Source organism: Podarcis erhardii (assembly GCF_964252035.2).
Source record: "Podarcis erhardii genome assembly, chromosome: 4".
Classification (NCBI taxonomy): Eukaryota; Metazoa; Chordata; class Lepidosauria; order Squamata; family Lacertidae; genus Podarcis; species Podarcis erhardii.
Window position 1 is genome coordinate 35,935,106 of NC_138508.1, and position 24,176 is coordinate 35,959,281.

The 24,176-nt window shown below is 42.5% G+C and overlaps 1 protein-coding gene across 1 annotated transcript in view; it reads right to left on the minus strand.

The window, feature by feature from the left end:
* Positions 1-1,428: 1,428 nt before the first annotated feature.
* IMPG2 (interphotoreceptor matrix proteoglycan 2) overlaps positions 1,429-24,176 on the minus strand; it is a gene marked incomplete at its 5' end in the record, with an annotated part of 62,103 nt that continues 39,355 nt past the window's right edge. Inside the window, 13 exons of the mRNA XM_081859544.1 lie at positions 1,429-4,110; positions 5,657-5,724; positions 6,269-6,348; positions 6,597-6,795; positions 7,764-7,952; positions 8,307-8,517; positions 9,979-10,198; positions 10,746-12,076; positions 12,332-12,659; positions 15,184-15,248; positions 16,395-16,639; positions 16,984-17,001; positions 18,384-18,442. Coding sequence (XP_081715670.1) covers positions 5,682-5,724; positions 6,269-6,348; positions 6,597-6,795; positions 7,764-7,952; positions 8,307-8,517; positions 9,979-10,198; positions 10,746-12,076; positions 12,332-12,659; positions 15,184-15,248; positions 16,395-16,639; positions 16,984-17,001; positions 18,384-18,442 — 2,988 coding nt within the window. The 3' untranslated portion in view covers positions 1,429-4,110; positions 5,657-5,681. The remainder of the gene's footprint in view (positions 4,111-5,656; positions 5,725-6,268; positions 6,349-6,596; positions 6,796-7,763; positions 7,953-8,306; positions 8,518-9,978; positions 10,199-10,745; positions 12,077-12,331; positions 12,660-15,183; positions 15,249-16,394; positions 16,640-16,983; positions 17,002-18,383; positions 18,443-24,176) is intronic.

Consider the following 24,176-nt stretch of genomic DNA (forward strand, 5'->3'; position numbering starts at 1 on the left):
CTGTCTTTCAAACAATGCATCAAGCTGAACAGGTCTCTGACTCACATGATTTGGACTATTTTTTTCCTTTTTTAAAAATAATTGCAGCCATGGAGAATGGGGGGCGGGTATCCTGATCAGTGCCCCAACTGGGATTAATGGGTGAGTTAACCCCTTCCTCCCACTGGCGGAGGAAGGGGGATGCAATGGGTTCAGTCCGCCCCAGGTGGGATGCTCGCCCTGCCCCCACGGGCGGCTATCCCCCACCCCTGGGTGCACAGCATGTGCACCCCTCCAGGTGCTGGAGCAGCTAGCGCCGCTTCTGTTTCCTCCCATACTGTTTTCCTGCTGAAAATTCCCTCTCCTAAGCCACTGACAGCAGCAAATAGCAGCTTCACCCTGTCCAAGCTCTATACCCATATAAATAACACAGCTCAAATGCCAACTGGCTGGAAATTGAACATCATCATGCCAATTTATAGGTGTGGCAATATGTGCCATACAGGCAGGGGCATGCTAATAACACTTATTTTGCTGACCCCAAAAAATAATAACCCCTTATTTTGCTGCATGCTAATAACACTTATTAGCTGACCCCAAGTTATACCTGGTCAACACCCCCTCCCCCAATTCTGTCCAGATTAGATGGACTCCACTTGCAGTGCTGGATCCAACACTGTCGTTGGAAGCTCAAGTGGCCTCAGTGGCACAGAGTGTCTTCTACCAGCTTTGGCTGGTTGCCCAGCTTCAACCCTAACCGGATGGGGAAAGCATAGCTTCAGTTGGCTAGACTACTCCAATGCACTGCACATGGGGCTGTCTTTCATGATAGTTCAGAAACAAAAATGAGTGCAGAATGTGATGGCTCGATTAACTGGGACAAGAAGACATGAACATGTAGCACTGGTTCTGGCCTGACTGCACTGGCTACCAAATTGTTTCCAGGACAATTTCCAAGTCCTGTTTTTGACTTTTCAAGCCTTATATAGTTCAGGAACAGCTCCCCATATGAACCCATCCAGACCCTGAGACCCTTCGCTGGGTGCCATCTGTGAGAGAGGTTTGGAGGGCTGTGGTGAAAGAATGAGCCTTTTCTGTGATAGCTCCCCCTCTATAGAATGCTCTCCTGAGAAAGGCTCATCTTTTGTTAGCTTTGTCATCATTTTGATGCCAGGCAAAGGTATCTTTGTTTCCCCCAACATTTGAATAGCACCTGTTGGATGTTAGATATTGGATGTTTTTACTCTGGTTACATTTTTAATACGTGCTTGTATTTTCAACTGTATTTTTTTGTATTTTATTTTTGTAAATCACTTCGGAACTCTCTGTTGTGTGAAGCAATTCAGAAATTCAGTCAGCTAAATTAACTAACCTACAAGCCTTTAGGGCTTCTCAACAATTATACTGTTGCATCATTGCTATATAAATGATAAATAATAATCTTGGGAATTCTTGAAACAACAAAAAAGTTTTATTGCAGTGAAAAATAAACAGATAATATTATGTACAATAAGAAAAACATTTCCTGTATACACAATGAAATATTCATTTTAGCATGACCAGAACCTCTTCAAGGCTAGCATTCAAGAAATCAGAAGCTGTTGTTGAAGGATGTGCACAGAGCCACATCACACAGAGTTTGCCTACATGCTAGAGAATTTTCTCTCAGACTACATGATATATTACTTGTCAATCTCTAATGATAACTAAAATATTATTTATTTCTATAACGGAAGCTGTGTCTGCACTGCTGATTAGTTTGCTTGCTTTCGTTTTCATTGCTTTAGGCACATTTGCCTATGCAGTATCTCTTTTTCTGTGAACCCATTAATTAAATTTCCTTTCTCCACATGTTTTCATTAATTATATTGTGTTGTAACTGAGCTGTGTTTTAAGACTGGAGGATTATCGCAAGGATTTCTTCACAAGCGCACACATAGCAATAGCAAAAGTCATATGATAAGCTGCTAATTAGACAAAAGTGTGCACTCAGCTTCACCCAACTGTGACAACCTTGACGACAGTGTTTTGTTCAGCTGTATCTTCAGATGATGTAATATGGCCCCTTTTTATACTGGGATGATTTTTAAGTAAGATTAACTAGTGCCTCAACTCCAGCTGTGCTCCCTGCAGAAGCCGCAGGGAAAAGGCACTTCGGATTCACCCCAAGAGAACATTTGTGTGCAGCAAAGCAACAGTGCAGACCAGCCCTAAATGGCAAATTATTGGTAGAGTATGAAGGCAGGAAAGAAGCATGAAGAGGTGGTTCCTCTTGCACCATGTTACACAGCAATGCATTTCAGAGCTAGATCCTAGGATGTACCTCCAGCTGCAAAGAAATGGAAGCTGGAGGATCAATCCTTTCACTTATTGGACCTCTGCTCCTCAAATGGATTGCAATGGCCTTGGGAATCCCAAACTTTGCATAAATTGCATGGAGGAATGTTAAGGCTGCAGGGTAGCATTGTACATGTGGAGACAATGAATACTGATCACAGTAAAAACAGGCTACTTCTGGGAGAGAGGGCAAGCATATGGGTTGGAGTTATAGTTTTGGATTTGCCTTGATCCTCCATAAGGAACAGAATTACTAGAATCAACAGTATGACTCAAACTAGAGGAGTAACGAGGTGTGCTGGATTTGAGCCAGCATTGTCTTTAGCACAGCCCCCCCCCCCAAAAAAATCCTGGGGTCATCACCTCTAAACCATGCAAAACTGCATCAAAATGTCAAGTATCTATGACTAAAAAAGCTAAGCACCAGAGAGACACACAAATTGTGTATGTGAATTCACATGAGAAATAATTATCCCCTACTGGTATTTATTAAGAGTTACCTAAACAAAGTCATGCAGTTACATTCCAGGAATTACCTACTACCCAAAAGTATTCATTCTTGCCTTGTTGGGGGCAAGACAAAAATTATTCTTCAGTTCAGAATGATCTCAACCAAGAAGAGACAGTATGCAGATACAGCCAAGAAATAGTGGGGAGGGCAAATCCATAGCAATTCCAAAGAATTAAGAACTTGACTGGTATCTCTCTAGTGGGATATTTGAACCCAGTACATATCATAGCATACAAAAACATTATCATGAATCCATTAATGAGAAAAAAACAAGATGCACAGAAAATACACTAAATTAAAACAAAACCTTTTTTAATTAAAAAAAATCAGCAACAACAACCATGCACTTAAGCAAACTTCTGACAAACTTCTGAACCCTTATTAGTTTAAAAATCCTTTATTTAACTGTAGCCCTTCTTGCCTTCAGTAACATGTGCCTGTGATATATGTAAAAAAAACCAGTACACAGCCACTCGTATTTCTTTTGGTGGAGAGATAACTTCCTCGATGATTCAGGCCATCTTATCTAATAAGTATAGCATGAAAGCCAACAGTCCGGACAACTTTGAAAATATGAGGATACTTGCAGTCTGAAATTCTTCATTTAGTATGTTCCTAATAATAGATTTTCTTCTAATTTTATATTGGACAAGAAAGGCTAAATACGCCTTATGCGCAAAACAGCTAGATAACTAACTTTTCTTTTACCTTGTTCCTGTCAATGGACCAAATAGTTCCTTCTTTAAAAAAATTGCTTGTGCAGAAACAGTAGTTACCTATAAGCCTGTCACATGCAACACAGCATTTTCCTCCCTACTAACACTTTTTCAACAGCAAAAATTAGCCCTCCAAAGCAGGGAACACCATCACTTTATTTTATTTTTTATTTATATAGCCCCTCCCCACCAAAAAGAAGATGTGAAAAAAAAAGATTTACAAAACAAGAAAAGAATCATGTGTACAGTGGCCAGTAGCCCATTTAATTAAAACCCGCCCCTTTTTGCAAATAAATCAAACTAACTTTCATGATTGTTACAGCTTTGAGTCATCTTCAGTGATGTCCATTGCATTTGAAAATCCAAGGAAAAAGAGCCTTTCTTACATTTTCTTTCATTCATTTCAAGGTCAAACGAATCCATTCATGAACCATTAATATCCATATGCATTACTGAAAAGACTATAAGAAATTCTGAAGCCGCATCAGTGCCTCGTTCCTGTAGCAACACCATCCATCTTCATCTTATGTGATTCTTGTACTGGATCCACTTTTAAGAGCAAAATTCCTGAAAAGAAAAAAGAGAAGTCTGCCATAATTGTGTAAGTTCTTATCAAAGGCTGTGTACAGATTACAAAAACACCTGGAGCACAGGTTGTTCTTATTCATAGCACCAAATTCATGTTTTATGCCCTGCTATTTTAAAAAGTTTTTCAGGAAGCATCCTGGAATCGTGGGGATGAGCCCCCAGAATAAAACAATGTTAACTACTGCAAAATTTTGATGTGATTGGAATGAGTCTCTGTCGGTTAGGAAACAACTCCAATAAAGACAAAGTAAATTTTTGAAGTAGTTTAAAATACATGTGTGGTTCTTTTTTCTTTTTTCTTTCAAAAAATAATTGTATTTTAGATGGAAAAAGGATGGTTGCATACACACATACATTCATGTAGGCCTGCACAATTTTTACAAAAGTTTGTTTTCCTTTTGGAACAAAATTGACTAGACCAGCCCCATAATTTCTTCCGAATTAATGAAACTGTACAATGTGGCTACAATGAGAAACTAGGAAGACAAAGAGACTTCATCACTTGCAGAGGGGCTCTTCCTCTTCCATTCCTTTAGTTTAGTTATCATGGTTACTCGGTTGCTGAAGAATGGACACCCTGAATGTGCTCAGGGGCAACCTGTAGTATATCCCCCTAATGTTTCAGAAGCAATAAGGAGCCTCAAAGACTAACACATTTATTATGGCATGATCTTCCATAGACTAGCATTCACTTCATCAAATGCATTGATTATGATGGCTAAAGTATTTAAAATGATAGTCTTCAAAATGCTACAAGAACCCTTTCTGTTTCTGATGAAAAAAACAGTCTAAGACTTCTGGCATTAATAACATGTTCTGGGACAGAGCAACAGTACACAGCACCTGTGAAACATCATCCTAAACTGAGGAAACACATGAGCTGTATCCATTCCAAATAAATAAAATATTTATTTCTTGTAAATAAAAATGTTTTATGTAACAAAATCTTCCTTGTGTATGACATTCATGTCTTAACTCCAAGAACTTTGCGGCTTATGTTAGAGAAAGGCATTTAAAATAAAATAAGCACTGTGGATTTTCGGTTGCTGCCTTTTGCTAAATACTAGCCTAGAATAGATTTGAATGCTACAGTTTACCTTGCCCTGCTAGATATGCCAATAGATGTCATGACGACTGACCATATACTCAGTTAAATTATCTACCCAATTTGGCTTCTTCAAGATGAGAGCAGCAATAGACAATTAATGTTTTGACAATACATTGCACTTTAATGTCCCTCCTAGTAATAGCAAAGTAGTCTGAGCAACTCAGAAAGTTTGCAGACAAAATCTTACGGTCTAATATAATAGAACAATCAGAATCAATTCTACATAATTTCCATCAAAGATGCCAAATATGGTTGAGCTTCAGGCACCAGCTGGAACAACCTTTGTAATGATATTCTTTGCAACAAACAAGCTTTGTAATGACATAACTTAGCATGACAAGTTTGCAGTCTTATAGAACCCACAGTAGCAGACATTACATTCTACTAATAACTACGGTACATATTCTTAATCATTACCTTGTTGAATGTGTAGAACTCAGGACTAACTTGTAGTAGGATTTGTGCTTCTGACAGCTTTCAAACTCCTATTTTAAAGGGGAAGAGACTATTGAATATTATCTAGTCTTAAACAAAAATACCGAAAAGAATCTCTTTCTCATATCCATTTGATTCTGCTTAACCTTAAGCTTTTCAGCAGCGAATAATGGTTCTAGACTGGCTCATTTTTACTACCTCCTAAACATTTAACTGCTTTTGTAATATGTTGAGATATAATTTGAAGTTGCAATGGCACTAAAATTGCAGTTGTCCTTACAATATGGGATTTAGAGTTACAGTATTAATTTTCCACCATGAAATATAAATAGCTGGGGAACAGTGAGGAATTCAATTTTAATAATTAGGGAAATAAATGCTATTGACCTAAGGCTAATAATTAACTCTTTTGAACAGTTTTATACTTTCAATATGCCGTATAATCATGAAGGTTTTGTATCTACTTTCTTCCTTGCACCCTACAGTATGATAATTTAGCTGATCACTGAATGAATCAACTGTTGCGTAGAACACAATGAGTAGGTTCAATGGGGGAAAAAACCTACAGAAGTAGTTAAGAAACATTTAACTCACATTTGATGCTGCCTTACAAATTCTGCAAACTGCCGATCTTTGGCATAGAGTTCCAGGATCCTAATTCTGTCTTGAATTTCCTGGAACGTTAGAAAATAATAGATTACACAATTGTCCTATATAAAACACAACAGTTCCAAACAAAGGTGTTCTGTACTTAGTACAATACAGAGCAGCATAATGTACAAATTTTATATTTTCAGTACTTTTGGCTATGCTTTCATCAAATTAGTCTTCCATATTTAGCACTGAAATTGCACACTGATGTGCTATTAGCAAGTCATTCTGATGTGATAGAGGTCACATCAAAACAAGTAAAGTTACCCACCTCCTTAGTTAGCTCGCTGTGTTCATAAATGTGCCTGATTTCTTCACTGCTGTACTCAGTGGATGTCTCATTGCTTGTTGAACTATAGGAAGTAAGCTGTGGATATCTCCGATAATAGTGGCTGTGTCCAGTAGCGTCACTTTCATACATTGGGTTGTATTTCACTGCATTTTCAATAGATGAAAGGCTGTCTCCTTGCCTGTAAAGAAAGTAAAAAGAATTTATGTCAAACACAGGAATCCCCTCTTTGCAAAATATTTCCCAAAGCTTAACTGACAATCTCTGACATTCCAGGGAATAAGCTAGACATTAACCAATGTTCATGCTGCAAAGTGGAGCAACACCTCAAACAGGTAACTGACATTTGTGCTCTTCCAGAAGCTGTGTTCAACTCTTATTGGGGATGCTTGTCTAACATGAATAGAGCTTCCATGTCTGAACCACCTGAGGGGGTTGACTTTAAAGGTAAAGGTAAAGGGACCCCTGACCATTAGGTCCAGTCGTGGCCAACTCTGGGGTTGCGGCGCTCATCTCGCTTTACTGGCTGAGGGAGCTGGCATACAACTTCCGGGTCTTGTGGCCAGCATGACTAAGCCGCTTCTGGCGAACCGGAGCAGTGCACAGAAATACCGTTTACCTTCCTGCCAGAGTGGTACCTATTTATCTACTTGCATTTTGACATGCTTTCGAACTGCTAGGTTGGCATGAGCTGGGAGCTTACCCCGTCATGGGGATTCGAACCGCCGACCTTCTGATCGGCAAGTCCTAGGCTCTGTGGTTTAACCCACAGCACCACCCACGTCCCTGCGGTTGACTTAAGATCTTTTCAATAGGCTAGCACTTTGCAGCAGTCACAATGTATGTGCCCATTCCTCTTCAGGCACCTATGCTTCCCTCCCATGACCAGGTTGATATTGCCTATTGCTACTCCCAGCTCCCACTTATCAAGCTAAGGTTACCCACTAGGATTTTTTTGGCATTTAGTCCTAACAAGAAGCAATCTGAAAGTCAATTCAAAAAAGAACTGAATTTAAGATTGGAAAAATGAGATACTGAGAGAAACCAAAAAGCAACAGATTTGTTCATCTCTAGTATTTGTCTGTTATCTGGCTCCCCTTCAATGCTAATGGAGTCTCCAAGATTAAATAACCTACAAGTTATAGTTACCCTAACGAGTCTTCAATTTCGCTCTTTGTGTACTGATCACGAAGAGTCCTAGCCAAGAAGAAAATAACAGCAGATGCTACGAGAAGGAAGCCAGCTACCGAAGCAATTGCGATACCCACGACTAATGGCTCCGAAACATACTCTTCACAGTGCTCTCCTCTGTACCACCAGTTCTCACCCACACGGCATCTGTGATCCACCCATGTCAAAAGGGAAGTGATAAAGAAAATAGTTATTCTACTGTCAACATGAAATGTCTGAAGTTCGTATTGGATGCTAATCTTCACCCATCTAAGATAGCAGCTGAGTGAAAGGCTAAAATATTCTGCAATGGGTCAATTGAATAATGTGAGAAGAAACTGAGCAGGGAGGAAATCTGATTAGCTGCTCCGCTTCCTGATCTTGGGAGGGTCACCCTTCAGGGAAGTATTCTGGATTTCTTTTGTTTTGAAACCAGATTCCGTGTTAAAACTGGATTATCACATAAATAGGCCTATGCCTCTGATCTTCTGCATTTGAAATGTTGTACAAATGTTCACTTACCTGCATATTGCCCCTTGCCCTGGGATTATATCACATTTGCCATCATTTTGACAGAAGTCAGGCTGTAGATCACAAATGCTATTACAAGGCAATCCTTCAATGCTTAGATAGCCAGGATAACAGACACATTCCGCCTCTCCACTCCACTGGTTCACAAGGCATTCAGAGAACTCATTGCATGCCTGGAACTTGCAAGGATCAGCTTGATCTCCTGGAGGCACCAGCAAAAAGAGAACTTTTACTGCAGTGGCACCAGCATTTTGGGAAACTATTCCTATTGAATTCAGACAGACACCTGGAGTTTGTATATTTCTTCCCCTCCTGAAAACATTTTTGTTTCACCAAGCATTTTTAGAGAATTAATTTGATTCAATGGCAGTCATTTGTTTGGCATTTGATCTCCTGGGCACAGGAATCACGACACTCACTGCCTCCATCTTCCCAGAGTTCAAATACCGTTTATCTGGACTCATCCAATTCACTATTGTGCCCAGACAATGATCCAGATCTTGCACAGCCCATTCTGACATCAATATTATGGAGAAATAGAGATATGGAGAAATGGAGATGTGTGTTTTGTTGGATGAGACCAAAGGCCTTCTGTTATCACAGTGGCCAACCAGATTAGCAGGACAGGATTGCAACAGCACTCTCCCCACTTGTGATTCCTAGAAGTGGAGGCACAGCTTATTCACTATGGCTAGCAGCCATGGGTAGTCATATCCTCCATGAATTTGTCTAATCCTTTTTCAAAAGCCATTTAAGTTGGTGGCCATTACTGCATCTTGCAAGAGCAAATTCCATGGTTTAACTATGTGCTTTGTAAAGAAGTGCTGTATTTTGTCTATCTCAAATCTTCCAACATTATGTTCAACTGGCCATGAGTAGTAGTAGCTCACTGGGTGAGACAATCACTATTTTCCCCATAGATGGCTCATTTTTGCTTACACCAGCGGAGAGGAGCAGGGGGAAGATAGAGGGGAGGCTCCACAGTGCAAACACAACACTGGAAACAGCCAAGTGCTCCTACTAATAAATTTGTACCATGCTGACCTGCCACTACCTTGCCCTCTGTCCCCCCAATAAACAGCAACTCATCTGCCTTGAAGCAAACATAGCAGCTCTGCCCCCACCTAGTGAGCTGCTTCCAGCCACAAGAAAAACCTATCCCTATTTACTCTCTTCACACCAAGCACGGGTGGCGCTGTAGTCTAAACCACAGAGCCTAGGGCTTGCCGATCAGAAGGTCGGTGGTTTGAATCTCCATGATGGGGTTAGCTCCTGTTGCTAGGTCCCTGCTCCTGCCAACCTAGCAGTTCAAAGGCACGGCAAAGTGCAAGTAGATAAATAGGTACCACTCTAGCGGGAAGGTAAACAATGTTTCCATGCGCTGCTCTGATTCGCCAGAAGTGGCTTAGTCATGCTGGCCACATGACCTGGAAGCTGTACACCGGCTCCCTCAGCCAATAAAGCGAGATGAGTGCCGCAACCCCAGAGTCGTTCACGACTGGACTTAACGGTCAGGGGTCCCTTTATCATTACCTTCTTTGTGTGTGTGTAGCCTTCAAAATGATTCTGGGTGTTTTAGCTTGTGAAATTAACTGACTTGTCACTTCAGTGAGAATAAAGCTTTACTCCTAACCGAGCAGCAAATACTCCTTCCTTATCATACCTGATTCCACATCGAGGGAGTACTTGTCGATAGCCAGGTTCATGGTCTGGTAGGCAGTGTTGCAAAAGTCTTCGAGAATCATGTATACAGCATTAGTAACATTGCGAGGCACAGGTCTTGCAAACTTCATTCGGCTGTTCACCACAATGCTACCATTCCTGAAGTTCAGAATTTCCAAATTCTGGAAGCCTGTTAGATTGGACTGTAGATAAGGAACCAGCTACAAAACAGGAGAAATAATATAACAAGATTAAATCTATTTTTCTCTGTGTTTGCGTCTATCCATCTATATGTCTGCACTTGTATGCACATAAACCTAGTTGTTTAATTTAGCTGGGTTTAATTCTGAGTAAACAGGCATAAGATATGTGATGTTAATTCTGTTGAACTCATTTGAACCTGAAGTTTGAATTTTCCCGTGTATGCCTTAATGTTTAGTTATCATGCAAGCGGGATGAAGCTTGCATACTTTGCCATTAGTATGGGCAGGAATAAGTATTCTTAACAATTTCATTTGATATTTTGTTTTGCCACATAGGTGTAGTCTAAAAGAGGAAATAATAAATCTGAATAGAAGTATCTGAATGTGAACTATCACAGCAGATCAAGGTGCATTTTAGTCACTATAGTAAACAAAAATCTAATGTGATGTCACTGGCTTGTAATCATTTGTGCAAAAGGTGTTTCGAACCACCCTGTGCATCTGGGTTCTGCTCACATGCTAAATGCACCCTGGCAAAAAAACTCAGTTCAAGACTATATCTTACCAGCTCTAAGAATCTCTGTTCCAGGGCTTTATATTCAGGGGAATTTTTATTAAACAAGTCCTCTGAAAACATCATGTTGGTAACTCGAAGACTAAAGAATACCACTAATGCGCGTGCAGGGACAGTAACATTGCTGAGGTTTTCATGAGTTGCCCCAGCTACACTGGCCATCTCTGTGGAATGGGCACTTGTAGAAAGCTCCACGTGACTTTCAGTCATATGTCTTCCTTGGTCCTGTTCTGTAACTTCCAGATCTTTTGCGATCAAATCTTTTTCCAATTCTGCAAGGATAACTGTGGATTGAACTACAGTTGGCTGTGTGGTGGGCTTGTGAGAGAGGGCATGGACAGAATACTCTGTAAGAGTCAGAGTTGAGGAAGAGCTTACTTCACTGTCAAAACTGCTAGGAGGAGTATTAGTGATTAGGATTGTACCAAACTCTCCAGTGAAGTCACTGGGGCCAGTTGTCATGTCTTTTAAATAAGGTACCAAGGTTGAAATTTCAAAATCAGTTGATGCTATTGAACTTGTGACTTCAGCTGCAGGCCGATGGGTAGAACTTTCAGCAGAAGGAGTAACAACAGGCTTCAGAGCAATTGATCCAGAGGCCTCTTGAGCCGTTGTGTCAGGGATCTGCTGTTCTACTATAAAATTATCCAACACTGGGCTTTCCCCAGAAGGTTTTGCTGTTAAAATTATTTCTGGTTTATCTAGCGTACTCCATGGAGAGAAGCTATCAGGTGGTGTTATTGTAATGGTTATAGGTGGATAGTCTGTTGGTGACAGTTCTGTTATGATTTGGTCTTGAATTCCAGTTATTTCAGAAATGATTTCACGATCCTCACTGGAATCTTCCAGTTGTGTTATGCTGTAGGTCTCAGTCAATGTTGCCATAACACTTTCTACTGTAGGGCCTTCTATTTCAAGAGATGACAGAGATACAACTTCATCTGGGAGGTCTTTAGATGTGTAGTCCTTTAAGGAAGGCAATATATAATCTGTTTCCTTGTAGTCATATACACCCGATCCCTCTGTCTCCAATGTAGGTCTATACCAAGGCCATATGCTTGTTTGTGGTTCTTGTCCTGAACCAGAAGCATAGTCATCTACGTGGTCTTCTATATATACAGTGGGTTTCAGAGTTTCCTTTTCTAAAATTGTTGGTAATGGTTCTTTAGTGCTAGGCTCTATGGCTGATACAGAGGCCACTGGTGATAGAGGAGCAAGAGGAGTCACAGAATCACTTGTGGGTGGGATGTCACTTGGCACAATGTGAGGGGCAGGACTTGAAGGCAAAAGGAGCTCTTCCAACTCTTTAGAATCCTCAAGCCCTACAAATAAACATATGCAAAGTTAAGTAGTTCTTATAAATTTAGCTTACTGGATTTTATTTACTCAAATTCTCTACCCCACCCCACCCCGGCAGATTATTATTATATTCTTTCTCCAGTAAATGCCGTCATCTCTTCAGGTTACAATGACTCTTGCTTACACAGGGAGGGGGCCCTAGACAGGAAGTAACTCCCCAAGCTTTCTAAGATCAGACATGTAACTCTGCTGCTACCAAGCAAGACAAAATAACATACCATCTTCTAATGAAGACAAATCAGAAATGCTTTCTAAGTCCACAAGTGAGTCAATCTCTAATGCTGTTGGCGTGACAGGATGCAATTTCTGCTTTTCATCCACAAAGAGCAGATCGTCTGGGGGAATGGTGATATCAGATTTTGAGAGGAAAGTATCTTTTGGTGTTGAACTGAAGTTGCCCAGAAATCCATCTGGTCTTAACCAGATTTCATTGCCATTGAACTGCTCGATATCAAAGATGAAACCTGGCTTGGTAAAATCAAGTGGCAAGATGTTGCTTACAGTTGACTCATCCGCAGAGGGCCATTCAGATACCACAACACGATCCTAAAATTCAGATCCATAATGGTTATAAGCCATTATGATTGCCCATATTACCTTACAAATCACAGTGCATAAACCCCAAGGCTTACTCCCACATTCCACCACATCAATAAACTACACACCAAGACCATAAGTGACCTATGAAGCTTACCACACAATAATTTCAAAATTACTGATCAGAAGTTGTATCTAGCACTAGTCTTACTCAGAGTAGACTCACTGAAATTAATGGACACAACTAACTTATATCCATTAACATCAATGGGTCTAGTCTATGCATGTAGCCACCATCTATAAATTTGCATTGTCCCATCTGGAGAACCAGGTGTGGTGGGTGGGGATTCTCTGTACCACTTTGCAGGCATCTGATTAGCTGCACACTTTGTCTAATTACCATTCTTACCATTCATTACTGACGCAGTACTAGAAGGAGAAAGTGCTAGATTCTCTGGCCATCAAGCTTAGAGATGTGAGCAGAATATACTTCTGATCGGGGCGGAGGAAGGGGGCAGTGGGGACAAGACGCCCTGGGTGTCATCACTGAGGGGTGTGACATTCAGTGTGCCGCCCGTGACTCCCAAGCCTACCCCAAGCCGTCAGGGGAAAGGGGGGAGCTGCGCCGCTTTGCAGGTGGCCTTCCCCCCTTCGTTTTGACAGCTTGAGGGAGGCTTGGGAGTTGCAGGCAGGCGGTGTGCCATTGCCCCCCGCTCCTGGACTGCTTCCTGGGGGGGGGGAGCCTCCCCTGAGCTGTCAAAAGGGAGAGGGAAGGAATGAAGGCTGCTGGCAAAGCGGCGTAGCTCCATCACACACACACACACACACACACACACACACACACACACACCGCCCAGGAAGCAGCCTGCCATGGGCAGCTCGCTCCACCCCTCCATGGGCGGCTCACTCCACCCCATGGGTGTCTTGCCCCTGGGATGCTCACCGTGGCACCCCCCTGGCCCTGGCTCTGGGTGCACAGCATGTGTGCCACTCCAAGTCCTGGAGCAGCTAGCTCCACCTCTGCTTCTGATCTGCATATAGTTAAATCAATCTCCTATTTTCAACAACCTGTGCTGTCTTAGTGGCAGAGATGTTACACAGTAATCAAACAAAGCTCCAACAGCTCTTTTTTGTAAAGTGCTCTCCAGAAGCAACTACAGTGTGCAGAGAAGTTACAGGAAGCTGCTTAATCCCTACCCACAATTGCTCCAGCTCAAATTGCTCATTTTCCGTGATTAGAAAAAGTGTATAGATGCATGTTTACCTTCAATCATGCACCCGGAGCTCCGTGGGGTGGGAAAGCAGCTGGGGAATTCAGAGAATAAAATAGCCAGTGGGGAAAAGGTTCAGCACCTACACACACTCCTCTACTCAGAACTTCCCAATCATATCACTGCTCTTCATTGAAAAAGCTGTGGGGCTTCACTGTAGAAGACAGAAGATGATCTCTCCTAATGCCTGACTCCCACCCTTCTCCCAATCTTCATTGGCTGTCATTTGAGTAACTAACATTTTAAAGGAAAGTGAGCAAAACCATGAAAAGATAGTACTATGTAACCTAGAGAAATGTACACAAGTAGCAAAATAAACACAAAGACTGGGAGCAATTACTTTTCAATAGAAACATTTGGAGCATTTGCATATGTCTGCCAGGAATTACACTTCATCACTTACTTAAATTCAGAGAGATGTTCCTGTGGCATCTAATATTATTCAAGAATTCTCAGAATGGTACACTACATTAAGAAATGCAATATGATGCTGGCAAGTTTGGATTTTTATGCACAAGCTATTTGAAGAATCTACAAAATACGATAGAAATACCACTCTGCAAAAACAAATTATTTTCCAAAGCTTTCTGCCAGCAAGACAGCATAATCAGTCTAATATTGTACCTGTTTCATGGATATATCCAAAATAATTTAAATGACTAAGAAAGGACTAAACCCTGTATGAAGTACTTATTGTTACATGAAGGATTTGAGAATATTTTGATTCCCCCCCCCAAGAAAATATTTGAGTTTTATCTTATTGTACTTCAAGTATTGAGTTAACTTCATAAGTGGCTAAAGGGCAAAGAACTGCTAGAACAAAAATGGCTTAGTGCGAATGGCTGAGCCTCTTGGCTTTCTGAAGAGAGATTGTGCCTCCTTTGACCCTCCCCGGTTATTTTGCTGCTGAGCTTAGCCATAGTTTGGTCCACTGAGCTTAGCCATAGTTTGGTCCAGCATATCAACCAAATTCCTGCTCATGCTTTAACTGTTTACAGACGAACCACGAGTTGTAATCAAGGTTCGTCCCATGGTACTTTATGTCATGTGGTTTTTACAGGAGAGTTAAACCATGAGCTCAGGTTTAAACTAACTGCTAGGCCAACAGATTAGTTCAGCACAGGCTGCAGCAAAGTGACTGGGGATGAGCAAAGGGGATGTGGTCTCATCTTCGGCAGCCAGCACGCTTGTATGTTTGCACGAAGCCAAAGTTTGGCTTAGCATGATGTTTGAACCAGGCCAATACAAGAAAACGAACTTACATCATCAATGGGCCTAGCAGTAATTCGAGTCGGGTCTTCTGTTACAGAAGAGAACACTTCCTTTACTGTGAAGACAAGAAACAAGGAAGACAGTAATGTATCTTAAAAAGAGTTCTAAATTGCTTGTGATCTTAAGTGCACTGATTTCATTTCCTATCTCACTGAAGAAACACGCATGCTTCTAAGCAACAATACTGCTAGTAGGAGTTCGGAGAATGGCAAATGTGCACAACTCAGCTTGCTCTCCGGGGCAAGTGCACGACTAAACTCTACTCTACTTGAAGAGTACTCTATGTACATTTTGTACTCTCTAAATTGATAATCACACAAAATAGTTACAGAATTTGATTGCCCAGTTTTACTTTTCTTGAGATTGTGGTCTCCTCTGGCAAAGGATTAGGTTATTTTCAGAACAAAGGTTCTGAATATTTCCTAAGACTTAATGTGTAGTACTTTCTCAATAGGGTGTATTAAACACACCCACCCACCCCTGTTCAGTCCAGAAATGCTAGAGTAATGCCCATGTTGTGGCTGGAGCAAACAGAATAGATACATCCACTGGCATGAAGAGACTGAGGAAAGCAGCCACAAGATGCAAATTAGCTTATTTCCCAGGATCCACTGTGGTTTCAAATTATACTAGAACACATTTGGTTCATTTGCAACCTGCACTATAATGAGTTGCCTAAAAGCCAAACTAGAAGTGATGTTAAATGTGTATTTGCATCTAAAGTGTGTTTCTATGAGTGTGTCAACTGAGGGATCCATCAACAGAGAGGACTGATTAATTATCAGGAAACCTGGAAATGGAAAGAAACATCTAATGTCATATACAGATTGGTTCTAAGGGCAGTGGCTGCAGAGAAAAGCAACTCGTGTTAGGCTTCTCTGCAGTGCTGTAGAAGATTCTTTGATGAATCACTTTGCTAGCATCCTGAATTCATTTCCCTTGCTCAGTTTTTTACTCTGTAGCCCACTTCTCAGCCACCCATCCTCATAATCTATGGACTGCAAATAATGGGGACGTGGGCAAGGACTACTTGGCCATAAATTCAAATACATGAGGCTTGATCTAGAGAGACAAAATAGTGGCTTTGGTTTAAGAGCTTGAAGAGGAAACCCATAACAAGTCACGATCTATTAAATTCCTGGGGGCAGACGTTGCACATTTTTAAAGTGGACAGAAATGACATTTCTTATTTAATACACACCATTAATGAGCTGGAGAGAGTCGGGGTCCAAGTTCAAGGAGGCATTCTCAAGTAAAGCATTCTTATGAAGGATTTCAGCAATATAATTTCTGAAGTCACTGACTGTGTAAACAACAGTGGGATTATCTTCCATCTCTAGAAAGGCGTTGTCTTCCACTTTGTTGGACTGGAGGTTAATCAGGTCCCAGGTGGCATTGCTGATGGCTTCCCCATCAAAAACCACAGTGTACAGAACCTCCACGCCACTAAATGTTTAAGAAAGGAGCTGTTAGAGAGAAGGATGGATGGTACTACTGTTCTATTCTTTCAAAGATTCCATACCCAAGTCACAAATTATATTTCATTCTGATCTTTCTCTCCAAATCTGATAATGGCTAAATACTTGGGAATTGAACTTTCACAGGCTAAGTGGATTTATTCACATGAACAAACATAAAGAACCTGGAAATGCATTGATCTCAACAGCTTTCAAACAATATCCTGCTGCTATAGTTTGGCTCCATCATTTCACTGGAAAGGGATGCTACTGCATATAAGGAAGGAAATTAATTAGCTATCACACAAGTAAGCATTTGAAGGTTTTGTGTACCTTTCATCCTGAGAAGATCTAAAAGTGAGGGGAGAAGGGAAGGCAAGAAGTTAAAATGAAGTTTTTTCCCCCATATGGAAGCATTACCATTCAGTGCACCTCTCTAGCCCCTAATAAGCTAAAGAACACATATCTGAAAATATTTGTTCATGGTTCATCACTATTCTACTTCCATACTGCAGCAAACTTGAATTAAAATACACCTCAGTTCATTTTTATCAGTTTATATGAAGTCAGAATTATGCCCTTGCCCACAGTATGTTGTGGTATACAGAACATTTTGAATTTAGACTGCGTACAGTACACTCAGTGCAGCCCTGAAACTCGCAGTGTGGCGTTTGGATATCTCCCAAACTAACAAGCTGATTGTGGAGAAGGCACAACATCATACAAATGTGAATTATTATTACTATATTCCCCCCTTCACCAGAAGATTCCAGGCCACGTCACAGCAATGTAAAATAAAACATTAAAAACAGTTTAAAACAGTTTACAACCACAACCAGTCCTAAAAACAATGTAACATAGTATCAAAGGCCAGAGCAATTGATCATGAGAATGATTTGTTTTGCTGTAGACAGAATTATGTCATCCACTAACATTGTTATAATTTTTAAACGGAGGAGAAGAAGAAGGAGAAGAAGAGTTTGGATTTGATATCCCGCTTTATCACTACCCGAAGGAGTCTCAAAGCGGCTAACATTCTCCTTTCCCTTCCTCCCCCACAACAAACACTCTGTGAGGTGAGCGAGGCTGAGAGACTTCAGAGAAGTGTGACTGGCCCAAGGTCACCCAGCAACTGCGTGTGGAGGAGTAGAGATTCGAACCCGGTTCATCAGATTACAAGACTACCGCTCCTAACCACTACACCACACTGGCTCTCAAGAGAGAAATAAAGCAATGGACTTGTGTGATTTAAAGCACATGACTTTCCTCAAATAATTCTAGGAACTATTGGTTGTTAAGGGTGTAGTATAGCTCTGAGAGGGGTAAGCTACTGTTCCCAGAATTCTTTGTGGGAAGCCATGTGCATGCAGCCTATCGTTGGTCCACTTAAGTGGATTTAGGTCCACATAATGCTGTGCTCGATAGTGGTCAGTGGAGGATTGTGTAAATAATTAGAATTACTGTACTGAAATCTGTACCAGTCTGAAGAAAGGCAACATTTCCCTCGTATAAAAATTGTGGTGTTTTTTAAAATGACATAAATGGGGCGTCACTTTTCTACACGTTGGAAAATGTAACATATGAAGACACCCTCATTCTATCGAAACCAAACTAACTCACAACACAAAACAAATGAGTAAGTCAGCAGCGGCAGTATAAATGTGAAGTTTTGTACCAGCAACTTTGGCAACATTAATAGAAGAAAAATGTTTTCATATTACAGGATATCATACCTGAACTCAGTTACATGGATATTCTTGTATCCAGGCAGCCCTTCATATGCATTTTGAATCTATTTGAAAGACAAGAGACAAAGATTATAGATCCTTTCCACTGCCCAAACCCTTTGTTGTTCCATCTAAATATTCACTTATTGCTCATTGTAGTGCAGGTTCTGGAGGCCAAGACTCTAGGAATAGTTGCATGAAAGATATAGCATTTTCCCTTTTTAAGCAGCAAATGACTATAACCTCTGCAGTAAAGGATAATGTATAAACTGTGTGAAGGGATATCAAGCTATCAGCTGGTCTTCAATATGCTAAAATACTAAGATGTATTCAATGTAGTACAACCAAACAATTCCCCCTCTCCTCCACCCATGAGCCCCTCAAATATGTTCCAGGGACTCCCCAACTCTCCATAGCATATTTAGAGGGGGTACAGGATGTGCATGGGGGTGCACAGGGGGAAGAGAGGGGAAAATTCCCTTGCATTAATCCTTGTGCTAGTGCAGAAATGCAGCTTAATACTACCCAATGCTATTTCTTCCCTATGTACATAGTGTTGTAAGTTTGCAGAGGGCGGGTAGGCTGATTCCCTTCTAATTGCTGAATACAACAAGAATTCAATTGTTGGAGTAACCAGGCAAGTTCCTTGGTAATAGCCTAAGTATGGGTCATCAAGTAACAAAGGAAGTGTCTCTGTGCCAGAGGATAAATGGGTGGGGCCTGCTCTGTCACGTGTCAGTTGGAAAGCCAAAAGGCAAAGCTGAGGTGTGTGAGCTAGAAGCAGGAAGCAGGCTGGGCAGCTGAGAGGCAGAGCCAATACCTGATTCCTGCTGAGATCCAAGGTCATGGCTATGGGAGAAGCAAAACCTTCTTGGCGTGTTAATGCTGTGAGCCCCTCCATCGTAGACTTGGGTTGTATATATGTGCAAATAAACAATATCTCATAAGACACCACAGTCTCCGCTGCCCCTCATTCTGAGGAAACCGAACCCTGGAAATCCTTTATTTGAGAGGTGTGCAACAATATAATACACTTTAGAAAAAAGACAGGTTTACTTAAGTAGAATGTAGGTTATGCACAGCTATGAATCCTAAAAGCAAAGTCTGCTAAGGTTTAGAAACGAAAAGCAAAAGAATTGTAGAAATGCATCCCACAGCTCAAAGAACAAGGAAAAGGCTGCTTCATGTGCATTCACAATAAAGCAGAAAAGCAATTTGACCCTTCATCTCAACAGAATAATTCCTTTCCATTTTTTTAAAAAATCTGCTTTTGAAACACACTTTGCCCAGAATCAAAACCATCCAAGTGCTGCAAAATGGGAAGGGTGTCTTTGTCCAAGCACAGAAAGAACTAGGCAAAGGATGAAAGGGCCATTCAGATGCCAAGTGGCCTTTGTCCGATCAGACATTTCTTTCGTTTATAGTATGGCACCGTTACTTGGCCACGTATGTAGGAAAATTAAGACGTCTCTCCTAATCTGGCCATGTATAACAGTTGCAGTGGTTCTCTTTGGCTGTGGGATAGAATTTATCTATTCCCCATATGATACAGTATCTGTCAGAAGATGAGTCCCAGTATATTGAATTCAAAAGGGTTTGCCAAGGCATGATCCAGGTGAGTTGGGGGGGTACTATAATTGTTACTGTTATTTCACAGATCTCACAATAACAGCTGGACCAAGGTGGTTAGAGAGGCAGTGGTGATCAAAAGCACATAATGCTATTGGCAACTTAAGGCAGGCCCAAACTAAAGAGACATTTGGAAGGTGCCCAGTCGTGCATGTGAGCGCCTTAAAATGATCCCATCACCCAGACCAACTTGCTTTTATAAGGAGGGAAAGATCAAAACTGATCATTCATGTCGCTTATAATATAAACAGATGTTAGGTTATGAGAAAGGGCAACAATTGTGAGACGAGGAAGGTTTGGTTACAGTAATAATATGAGGTCACAAAGAACACACCTGCATCTGTGAGCTCAGATCCTGTGAGAGCAGGGGAAGTCAGGAAGATTTCCAGATTCCAGAGGGTTTGTTTTCCTCCAGTGCCAACCTCTCTCAGCAAGGATGCCAGATGCAGAGAAAAACAAGTCTCAGCTCACAGAACTTCCTTCACCAGAAGGTAGAAGGAAGGGATGACAGACCTTTCTGTGGTTGGTGTGTGGATGGGTGTGACAGAGAAAGAGTGGGGCAAAGCTTAGGGGCAGAGCATCTCTTGTAGGCACTGTGAGAGTTCAGAACTTAACTGGTTAAGTGTTCTGAGATGTGCGTCACTTTCTGACGTCAGCTTGGAAGCTGGGAGGAGTCTGGGAGGAGACTGTACTTGTTGTTCTCTCTGTGTGTCTTGAGAGAGACGGACATGTTTTAACATGGCTGCAAGCAGTGATGGACTGAAATGTTCCAATAAAGAGCTGTAAATAGACAAACCTGTCTGTGTATGCTTGCATGGAGAAAAGGAGAAAAGACTGCTTTACACCGCTGTATGCTACTCTGCTAAGCCGTGGCTAAAGAGACAGCAGAATTTGTTGCGCAGCTAGGAAGGAAGTGTGCCGGACGCTGTAAATCACTGATTGGGATCGTAAAGAAATCAGTGGCCACGGCTCTACGATCAAGCCCCAAAGATCGTTATCTCAAGAGGTTATGGAGGTCAGTAAACGCTCGTAAAACAGTCGGCTTTGAGCCACTGGAATGCTTTGAAGTCCGCACGGAAGCTAGCCGGAGGTTGGAAGCTGCATTCCGTGAGTCTAGCCCGGTGCCGGGAAGCAGAGGAAGTTTTTGCCTGCTTCTGAGAGGCAAGAGAGCTGCTGAGAGACAGAGCTGCTGAGAGACAGAGCTGGGAGCAGCTGGGCCGTTTCTCCACGGACAGGAGCCGGAATCAGCTGGTACTGAGTAAGTACAGCTTGTGGGGCACCTTGGGAGAACGGGAGAAAATGGCAGAGAACCAGGACATTCCGGTGGAAAAGCTCACTTTAAAAAGTTGGGCAACCTGGAGCAGAAGAGTAAGGGGCTGGTTCCTAGTTTCTGGGCTTTGGGAAGGAAGCCAGAGGGAGCCAAAAGCACCACCCCTTAGCTGGGAAGATGGCCAGCAGAAAACGCAACAAGAGCTGGATATGCTCAGAGCATGCATTCATGCATCGCTGAAACCCCATTTGGAGGGTGTACAGTCAGCAAGGGCTGCCTGGGATGTGCTGAAGGGCTTGTGTGAAGCTTCAGCAGAAGGCCAGAGCCCTGGAGACGCTGGACTGGCAGGCCCATTTCCCGATGTATCGGCCTCTAGGAGCGCTGGTGAGCAGATCGGGGGGGCGAAGAGTTCCAAAGGCAAGTTTAAGAAACTTTCCACTGTTGCTGAAGCGGAGAGGAGCTTCAGAGGCAGTTTCAGAGGGGGCCAGGCTGGTGGGAGGCGCCGTTCCAGGAGAAGGAAGGCCAGGCCAGCTGGGAGGAGCCCCGGGCAGTGTTTTTCCACTGGAGTTCAACATCTGCGTGGCAGTTGCCCCCACCGGAGCACAGAGCCAGGGCAGGATGTTGTGAAGGACACTTCTCATGGGAATCAGGCGGGTTTCCATGGCAACAAGACTGGCCAGGCAGGAAGACGTGCAGGTGGACGTCGTGGTAAACAACAGGAAGAGTCTTATCAAGTCACTGCTAGCATGGCTTTGTTTGAAGACAGCCGTGTGGAGCTGAATTTTGTCATCGACTCTGCAGCTAACCGCAACATGGTTCCAGAGACCCCTGCAGTCGAGATGTGGAATTGCACGGCAGTTCCAAAGGGGCAGGGACAGACTGTTAAGTTTACAAATGGACAAAGAGCTGAAGTTTATAAGTTTGCTAATGCCTATCTTTCTGTTTTGCAGGAAAGGATGGAGTTTTGTATTGTCCCAGAGGTGCATCACTGTTTGTTATCTGTGCCTTATTTGTTGAACAAAGGGTTTCAGGTTTGTTTCCAGGATGATGTCTGCACAATCTCCAAAGGGGAGAGGGTACTTGCCAAGGTTAAGAAGGGGCAGAATGATCTTTTCATTCTTAAAACGTCTCTTGGGGGTGAGGGGAAGGTTGAGAGAGCACAGGCGCAGCGTGCTACAGTTCCCACTCATGTTCAATGTGCTTGCGCATGGCATCAGAGGACTTTTCATGGTTCTCTAGAAGAACTGCAAGTGCTTCCTGAGGTTACCAGAGGGTGTAAAATTAGAGATTGTGGACGTGCCATTAATTGTGACACATGCAAGCAGGCGAAGGTGAGGGGGTGCAGTTACCCAAAGGTGGAACGGGTAACCACTAAACCTTTTCAGCTGGTACACATAGATCTGTTCAATCCTGTCAGGGAACAGAGTCTAGGGGGGGCCAGGTATCTGCTAACGTTTCAGGATGATTTTTCGCAGAGCACCTGGACCCACGGTCTCAAATCCAGGGAGGATGCAGCACAGCTGATCAAGAGCTGGATTGAGGGGGTGGAATTAAGGTTCTCCACCAAGGTGAAAGCAATCGTCAGTGACAGAAATGCTAGGTACACTGGTTCTGCTTTGCAGCAGTTCTTTCACAAAAGAGGGATAAGTTACACAGTTACTTCACCCAGTAAGAGGGGGGTGGCAGAGCTGAGGAGTGAAGCTCTGGTTAAGGCTGCACAGCGTGATGTTCTTTCAGAATGTCTCTCTGATCCAGAGGACAGTTCTGTTGAGGAGGAAGAAGAGGCTGAGTCTGCTGATGACGACCAGGTCACTGACCAGGGTCAGGAGCAGGATGGGGCGTCTCCACAAGTTGTTAGAAAAGGACAGCCCAAGAGTGAGCCTAGTTCTCCTGTGAGTGTAATGGAGAGGATTCGAAGACGCTTTAGGTCAGAGGGGGAATCCTGTGATGCAGAGGACACACCTGCTGGTGACAGTGAGCCAGAGGAAACACCAGAGTTTGTGCCCAGGCGATCCAGTCGCACAACCAAGGGTATTCCACCTGAGAGGTACCAGTCCACAGGTGCGTGGGTAAGTTTCGCAAAGTGCGTTTCTGAGAGTTGTGAGGTGATTCCACAGATGCCTAACAGGTACGCCAAGGTAGGGCGCAAGGCATTGGGGAAGGGATTGATCTCACAGGGTGTTGCTGAAGATGTTACACAGGTCTTGTCAGAAAGCAACGCAAGGGGGTGTGTGTGAGTTCAGAACTTAACTGGTTAAGTGTTCTGAGATGTGCGTCACTTTCTGACGTCAGCTTGGAAGCTGGGAGGAGTCTGGGAGGAGACTGTACTTGTTGTTCTCTCTGTGTGTCTTGAGAGAGACGGACATGTTTTAACATGGCTGCAAGCAGTGATGGACTGAAATGTTCCAATAAAGAGCTGTAAATAGACAAACCTGTCTGTGTAATGCTTGCATGGAGAAAAGGAGAAAAGACTGCTTTACACCGCTGTATGCTACTCTGCTAAGCCGTGGCTAAAGAGACAGCAGAATTTGTTGCGCAGCTAGGAAGGAAGTGTGCCGGACGCTGTAAATCACTGATTGGGATCGTAAATAAATCAGTGGCCACGGCTCTACGATCAAGCCCCAAAGATCGTTATCTCAAGAGTCTCAGGTTAAATCCCCAGGATCTCCAGGAAGAGACACTTGTAGAAAGTACTGAGCAAGATGCACCAATGGTCTCACTCAGTATAAGGCAGCTTTCTATGTTACTAATGGTTTCAGTACTGAAGAGCTGGAAGGATTAGTCTGCTCCTGGTGCATGTCACATTCCTAAGTCCTATTTCCACTCTATTTCCTCATGAATACAAAAATTCGTAAACAAGTACATACATACATATTTACATATATCAGTGCATGCATTTC